Below are 8817 nucleotides of genomic sequence, written 5' to 3'. Positions count from 1 at the left end.
TGCAATGCACACCAACCTGAAGGATGGACATATTTGAAACTCGGACTTGGGGGCGGGGGGCAAGGGCAACATACGTAACATAAACATCTGTACCCCCATAATATGCTGAAATAAAAAAAAAGTGATGAGATTTTAAATTAGAAAACCAGAGATGAATTTCTATGATATGTTGCTGTTGTGGATATGATTGAGTACCTTGAAAAACTAAGAGAATCAACCAAAAAATTATTAGGACTAATTAGATGGGTAAGTAGGAGGGTGGACAAGAGGATTCAGAGGGGACTGGGGAAACTATGTTTCCAGTAACATGTGCCCTTGATTGACTGGCTCCCACCAATAAATAATCAAACACCTAACTTTCATATCCCAATTTCCAGAGGATGTCCACTTCATTTTGTCCAAATGACTTCAGAGGAGATGTGCTTGTTTTGCATAGGGTATGTGACAAAGTGGGGCACAGAAAACTTTGCACTGGGCTCCAGTTTAATTAAACTAATGACTGGGAAGATGAGACAGGGGAGAGAGACACTTCAGGCAGAAAAGAGAACAAACGGGGAAGATGTGAGATATCTTGGTGTGAGTGGGAACCCATGTAGGTAGCTCAGTATCACTGGGCATAAAGGGTGAGTCAAGAAGCACAGGTAATAAGCAGGGGCCAGGGTAGAGATGACCTTTAATATCCAGGCCATAGGATTTATGTGTTATTTTGTAAGAGATATAACCTATTGTAGGTTTTAAGCCAGGATGTAACATGATCAACTCACATTTATGTTGGACTTTTAGTAACAATAGCTTCCATGGGAAATTCTTTTGCTTATAATCCTTGGTTCCATAGTCTTTGAGGGGAACCCAGAGAGTGAAAAAATAATGGCAATGGTGGAATCAAGCAGTATGTGCTTGCCATGGGTGGCTGCATTGAAATATAGGAGGCATTCATTAAATATTTGTTGATTGAACTGACTGTACTCACGGTGTATATGTGAGCTGTCATATTTAAACTCTGTGGAAGAAAAAGTTCTTTTAAAAAATTACTACCTGACTGGGCATTTTGATAAGCTATAATGATCTTACTTCTGACAGCCACACATATTAATAATATGAATCCCATCTATTTTTAGTTACCTTCATATCCAAGTTCTTAGAAACAGTTTCTATGGCAGGGGCAAGCTCTTGAATTGCTTTCTCAAGTTGCCGGTACTCGTGCCTGATGAACTGAATATCTCCAGAAAGTTTCATAATGCTTGAATCACATCTAGTGGCAAGATGGAAACTGGTGTGAGATAAATAGGTTCATAACATTTTTAATACAATGGTAGGAGCTGTGTATTCATTTGATGGCCAACGTCCTAAAGTTATTTGAATAATGAGTTGGTGGAGGTAGGAACATATACAGGGTTCTTCTTCCTCATTTTTCTCTTCTCTTCCTGCTAGGAGAGAAACCAAATTAGATGCATTGGCCCAAACCAGACTACCAAGTTGAAATAGTTTAGTTGGGGACATTGGGGTATATTGAGGGAAATGTTACATTTTCAACTTTACATTAACTCAGTTATAGGAGTTACAGCAGATTTTGATGTTTTAGGAATATACTCTGCTGCGTATGGTTAGACAAAATTAAGAATTTTTCTTCTTTTACATCATGTTATGAATCTACTTTCCTCCCTTTAACCTCTTTTATTGGCCGCCAGACTGCCAATGCACCTTTGGCTAGTAAAGGTGTCCCAACTAATCCAAATCTTCCAATCCATCTTCTTCAATTGCTCACCCTCTTAGCCCCAATCAAAAGTCCTGTTCCTACTGGAAACTATACAAAGACATAAAAATTAAACAACATACTCCTGAATGACCAATGGGTCTATGAAGAGATTAAGAAGGAAATTTAAAAATTTCTCTAAACAAATGAAAATGAAACACAACATATCAAAACCTGTGGAATACAGCAAAGGCCATACTAAGAGGAAAATTTATAGCAATAAGTGCCTACATCAAAGAAGTAGAAAATCTTCAAATAAACAACCTAATGATGCATCTTAAAGAACTAGAAAAAGAAGAGACAACAAAACCCAAAATCAATAGAAGAAAAGAAATAATAAATATCAGAACAGAAATAAGTTAAATTGAAACAAAAAAACCCCCAAAAGATCAATGAAAAAAAGTTGGTTTTTTTTTAAAAGATAAAATTGACAAACCTTTAGCCAGACAAAGGAAAAAGAGAGAAGACACAAATAGATAAAATCAGAGATGAAAAAGGAGACATTACGATTGATACTACAGAAATTCAAAGGATTATTAGAGACTATTGTGAACAGCTATATACCAATAAATTGGCAAACCTAGAAGAAATGGATAAATTGCTAGATATATACAACCTACCCAGATTGAACTAGAAAAAACCAAAAACCTGAATAAACCAATAATAAGTAATGAGATAGAAGGAGTAATAGAAAGTCTCCCATCAAAGAAAAGCTCAGTACCCAATGGCTTCACTTGAATTCTATCAAGCATTTAAAGAAAAATTAATACCAATCCTACTTAAACTAGTCCAAAATATCAAGGAGAAGGGAATACTCCCAAATTCATTGTGTGAGGCCCATATCATCCTGATACCAAAACCAAAGACACAACAAAAAAGAAAACTATAGGCCAATATCTCTAAAGAACATAGATGCAAAAATCCTCAGCAAAATATTAGCAAACCAAATTCAATAACACATTAAAAAGATTATTCATCACAATCAAGTGGGATTTGCCCCGAGATGCAAGGATGATTCAACATACACAAATCAATCAATGCGATACATCATATCCACAGAATGAAGGACAAAAACAATATCATTTCAATTGATGCTGAAAGCATTCAATAAAATTCAATATACTTCATGAAAAAAAAAGCTCTCAAAAAACTGGGTATAGAAGGAGCTTACCTCAACACGATAAAAGCCATATATGACAGACCCACACGGGTAGTGTCATACTGAATGGGGAAAAACTGAAAGTCTTTCCTCTAAGATCTAAAACAAGACAAGGATGCCCACTTTCACCACCATTACTCAACACAATACTGGAAGTTTTAGCGAGAGCAATCAGATAAGGGAAAGAAATAAAGGGCATTCAAATCGGAAAGGAAGAAGTCAAATTATCCTTGTTTGCAGACGATATAATCTTATATCTAGAGAAACCTAAAGATTCCACAAAAAAACTATTAGAACTGATAAACGAATTCAGTAAAGTTGCAGGATACAAAATCAATACAAAAATCAGTAGCATTTCCATATGCCAACAGCAAACAATCTCAAAAAGAAATCAAGAAAGTAATCCCATTTACAATAGCTACAAATAAAATTAAATGCCTAAGAATAATCTTAATCAAAGAAGGAAAAGGTCTCTGTAATGAAAACTATAACACACTGATGAAAGAAATTGAAGAGGACACCAAAAAATGGAAAGATATTTCATGCTCATGGATTGGAAGAATCAATATTGTTAAAATGTCCATACTACTGAAAGCAATCTACAGATTCAATGCAATTCCCATCAAAATACCAATGACATTCTTCACAGAAAAAAAATATCCTAAAATTTATACGGAACCACAAAAGACTCAGAAGAGGCAAAGCCGTCCTTAGCAAAAAGAACAAAACTGGAGGAATCAAATTACCTAACTTCAAATCATACTACAGAGCTGTAGTAACCAAAAGCAGCATGGTACTCACATAAAAACAGACACATAGACCAACGGAACAGAATAGAGAACCCAGAAATCACACGTCTATAGTGCCCTTATCTTTAACAAAGGTGCCAAGAACATACATGAGTGAATTGACAGTCTCTTCAATAAATGGTGCTGGGAAAACTGGATATCCATATGCAGAAGAGTGAAACTAGACCCTTATCTCTCACCAAATACAAAAATCAAATCAAAGTGGATTAAAGACTTTAAGACCTGAAACTATGAAACTACTAAAAGAAAACATTGCGTAAATGCTTCAGGGCATTGGTCTGGGCAATGATTTCTTGAGTAATAGCCCCAAAGCATAGGCAACCAAAGCAAAATTGGACAAATGGGATCGCATCAAGCTAAAAAGCTTCTGCACAACAAAGAAAACAATCAACAAAGGGACAAGACAACCCACAGAATGGAAGAAAATATTTGGGAGCCACCCATTTGACAAGTGATTATTAGCAAGAATATATAAGGAGCTCCAACTACTCAACAGGAAAAAACAAAATAATCTGATTAAAACACGGGCAAAAGATCTGAATAGACATTTCTCAAAAGACAATATACAAATCGCCAAGAGGTATACAAAAAAATGCTCATCATCATTAATCATTGGAGAAATGCAAATCAAAGCTACAAGAAATTATCATCTCACCCCAGTTAGAATGGCTTTTATCAAATAAGACAGGCAATAACAAATGCTGGTGAGAATATGGAGAAAGGGGAACCCTTGTACACTGCTGGTGGGAATGTAAATTAGTGCAACCACTGTGGAGAACAGTATGGAGGTTCTTAAAAAAAGTAAAAGTAGAACTACCATATGACCCAGCAGTCCCATTGCTAGGTATATATCCAAAGGAGGGGAATTCAGTATGTTGAAAGATATCTGCACTCCCATGTTTATTGCAGCACTATTCAAAATAGCTAAGATTTGGAGTTAACCTGTGTCCATCAACAGATGAATGGATAAAGAAATTATGGTACATATATACAGTGGAATATTATTCAGCCATAAAAAGAATGAAATCTTGTCATTTGTTATAACATGGAGGGAATGGGAGAACATTGTATTTAGTGAAATAAGCCAAGCACAGAAAAACAAATCTCACATGCTCTCTCTCATATATGGGAGCTAAGTATTAAAACAATTGATCTCATGGAGACAGTAGAATGATGGTTACCAGAGCCTAGAAAGGATAGCATGGGGATGAGGGGATAAAGTGGGGACGGTGAATGGGTTTAAAAATATAGTTAGATACAATGCACAATGTTTGATAGCACAACAAAGTGATTATAATCAACAATAAGTTATAGTATACTTTAAAATAACTAAAAGAGTATAGCTGGAATGTTCCTAACACAAAGAAATGATAAATGCTTAAGGTGATGGGTACCCCAATTACCTGATTTGATTAATACACATTGTATGCCTGTATCAAAACATCACATGTGCCCTATAAACATATACAACAATTATGTACCCATAATAAATAAAAATTAACAATTAAAATAAGCAAAACAAAAAGATAACAAACAACAAATACTCTCCTGTTCCTTGAGTGGTCTCAGTCAGGTGTTATCTTACATTGGGAAGAAATTAATTTGCACTAACATATGAATGAAGTTTTGGGCCATAAGGTTGCATTTGATAATCTAGGGGAGGAATTCCGGTGAGGTGAGCTAATTAACCAATTTCCCAGTATGTCAGTGGAGAAAACACACAGAAACCCCTCTCCGCCCATCATCAATGGCCTTTCTTGGTAGAGAGCTGGTTATACATCCCGTATTAATGATTGGTTTCAGTACATTCTCATACATGCTTGAAAGACAGGATGGAGAGCACTGAAACACTGTATCTTTTGTACATCTGAGTTATGAGAGATTACTCTGATATTTGTCATTTTATAAAATCAGTTTTGACTGTCATCAAATAATATTTATTAGGAACTACATTTTCATATTGTCATGCTAAGTGCTATAAATATTGTTTGCCTTATGACTGTCAACATTTTTTAGGACCCGGAAATAATTTTTTTCCTTAAGATTTTGGTGCCAAAGAGTTGAGCCAAAGGTGAGTGAAGATGGTAATTTTGCCTGAGCATTCCCTTGAGGGAATACTAGGTGATTGTGGTGGGGTGTGGAGGCTGGTGGGAGAAAAACAGAGGAGTTAATCTGATCAAGAATGGGAGCACCAACGTTGTGGTCAAAGCCATTTTCCACCTTTGTATACACAAACTGTCCTTGTCAGAACAACCCCTCTATTGGTTAGTTAGAATGTCCTCGTGTGAGTCTGTATTAAGAAACCCGAAAGCTCCTCAGGACTATTGCGGCTACCACCATTCTGCCATCTCCTCTGTCCCCCTCTTGTTTGCTGCCCTTGGGGACAGCTGGTCTGTGCATGGGAGGCTGTTGGTTAAGAATTTGTTCTCTGGTGTCAGATAGACCAGACTTTGCATCCTGCTTCTGCTATTTCCTGGTTTGTGATCTGGGACAAGCTTCTTAGTTTCAGTTTTCCTTATCTGAAAAAAATAACGCCAAGGTCACTGGATACAGCTGCACAATTTGTCCACCACACAACTCCAGGTGTGCCAGACTCATGAGTGACGATGTGAATAGTGTCTGCTGGAGCGCCGTGTGCCCAGCCTTCAAACCGTAAATGGCTGTCCTGAACAGTGTTACTTCATAAGGTTATTTAGAGATGTAAGATGGCGATGAATGCAAAGCTTTTAGCCAGTAGCCAGCACCAAGGGAGCACCCACATGAGAATAGCAGCTGTTATTTATCCACTCGTCTTGAGAGTTGACCCCTCCTCATTCTTACCTCCCCCAACCACCATTCCCCAGCCTAACCCCACATGTCGAAGTCAAGGATTGTTCGTGGTTTTTCACAGCTGCACTCTCTATATATTATTAATACAAAAGGAAGTTTTTTCACCTCCTCCCTCTTTAGAATGATTTTATTGTTGCTGTCAAAATAGTACAATGCCCATTATACAAAATTTCACATAATACAAAAAATAAAAAAAAATCAAAGAGGAGAGTTAATACCATTTCAAATCCCACCTCTCAGAAATAACATTGTTAATATTTAGTTACCATTCTTTTCACAATTATACACATATGTATAAAATGTGTGTATATTTATACATTATATACACATATAGAGATAGGAAGAAATATAATTTTAGAATATTGGGATTATAGTACACCAATTTTAGTTTCAAATATTACATTTAATTTTACTTTAAGCTAAGGAAAGATAACTGTGGTGAAAATAGAGAAATTGCTAAATTTTAGTTACATATGTATTTCATTATGAGAGATTTGTTTCTTAAAAAAAAGTTCTAAAAGCTATCGAAGATTGGAATCATTATACTTTTTACAACTATCACCTCAACTTTAGATATTATCTGTTGATCCTATGCCAAAAAATGAGGAAATAAGTTTATGTACTTGCTCTTTCAACATTTTTTGTTAATATTTTGCTATTTTTAAAATGTTAAATTCTGTGACGTTTGCACTGTGTTTTGTACCTAGAATTCCTATAGTTACTTGATCTTCAATCCATCTTTAAATTCTATGTTCACTGATTGTCCTTTTAAATCATGATTTCTTTTCTGAGATCCTTATTTTGCTTTATTCCTCCATTGGCCAGATTTTGTCATCCAGATTCCAAAAGAAGGGCTCAGGAGTGGTAGAATTCTTAAGTGCTTGAGTGCTCGAGAATGCCTGTCTGTTCTCTTACACTTGAAACATAACTTGGTTAAGATAAATTTTTCTAATCCATCATGACCAAGTGGGCTTCATCCCAGAGATGCAGGGATGGTTCAACATACGCAAATCTATAAACGTAATTCACCATATAAACAGAAGCAAAAACAAAAACCATATGATTCTCTCAATAGACACAGAAAAAGCATTTGACAAAATTCAACACCCTTTTATGATAAGAACGCTTAACAAAATTGGCAGAGATGGGGCCTAAAAAAAAAAAAAGATAAATTTTTTCTTTCCTTAAGAACATGATAAACATTGCTCCATTCTTCTCTGGAACTGATCAAAATGAGGAAGTCATTTTTTCCTTCTTTTACACGATTTGCCCTGTCTACCTAGAAGCTCAGTGAGTCTTTTTCCTGGATGTTCGGTAACTTCATCCAGGATATATTATTCTTATGTCAATTTTTTCGAGGTCACAGTTTACCTTTTGATCTATAGATTCAAATCTCTATTTCAAGAGGGCTTTCTTCTCTTATATCCATGAATATTTGTTTTTTTCTGAAGAATTTGTTCTGTTTCTTAGGGGCTTCTGCTAGGTCTATATTAGATGCGTTTTACTTGTGATATATATAATTTGTCTATGACCATTTTTATATTGAAAAGAATTTTCATTTGGTGTGGTTTGCTCATGCTTTATACTTTTTATAACTCATTATTTTTAGTTGTAGTTATTCTATTTTGGGGGCTTCTAAAATAAATTAAATCTTTTTCATATTTCAATTTTTATCACCTTATCTCTGAGCAATTCTAGTTTATCTCCTTTTGTTAACTGATAATCTCTTTTTGGGGGAAACTCTTTTATGTGTTCTTTTTCTTCTTCTTCTTCTTTTTTATTTTCAGACAGAGTCTTGCTCTGTCTCCCAGGGTAGATGGCAGTGGTGTCATCATATATTGCTCACTGCAACCTCAAACTCCTGGGCTCAAGTGATCTTCCTGTCTTAGCTCCTGAGTAGCTGGGACTACAGAGGCATGCCACAATGCCCAGCTAATTTTTCTGTTTTTAGTAGAGACGGGGTCTCACTCTTGCTTAGGCTGGTTTCGAACTCCTGAGCACAAGCAATCTTTCGGCCTTGGCCTCCCAGATTGCTAGGATCACAGGTGTGAGCCACCACACCTGGCCTTATTTTGAAAATTTATTTTTTTCTTATCAAGTAAAACATGCCTATAGTTTGAAAGTCAATAATAACTAAAAAGCTAATAACAAAGTACATTGGTTCCTGGCCCTGTGACTCTGCCTCTCTCTGTTCCTTGCCCTAGAGGCAAATGCTTGAAATCTTTTGAGAATTCTATGGTATAAAATCAGGTCATACTCAGTTTATC

General features: G+C 35.9%; 1 protein-coding gene across 1 annotated transcript in view; it reads right to left on the bottom strand.

Moving 5' to 3' along the window:
• Positions 1 to 8817, bottom strand: part of FAM81B (family with sequence similarity 81, member B) — a 65657-nt gene that overhangs the window by 17546 nt on the left and 39294 nt on the right. The window contains exon 6 of the mRNA XM_012644772.1: positions 1123 to 1252. Coding sequence (XP_012500226.1) covers positions 1123 to 1252 — 130 coding nt within the window. The remainder of the gene's footprint in view (positions 1 to 1122; positions 1253 to 8817) is intronic.

This window comes from Propithecus coquereli, unplaced genomic scaffold (genome assembly GCF_000956105.1).
Source record: "Propithecus coquereli isolate 6110/MARCELLA unplaced genomic scaffold, Pcoq_1.0 Scaffold22, whole genome shotgun sequence".
NCBI lineage: Eukaryota > Metazoa > Chordata > Mammalia > Primates > Indriidae > Propithecus > Propithecus coquereli.
This window is presented reverse-complemented; position numbering and strand designations above follow the sequence as displayed.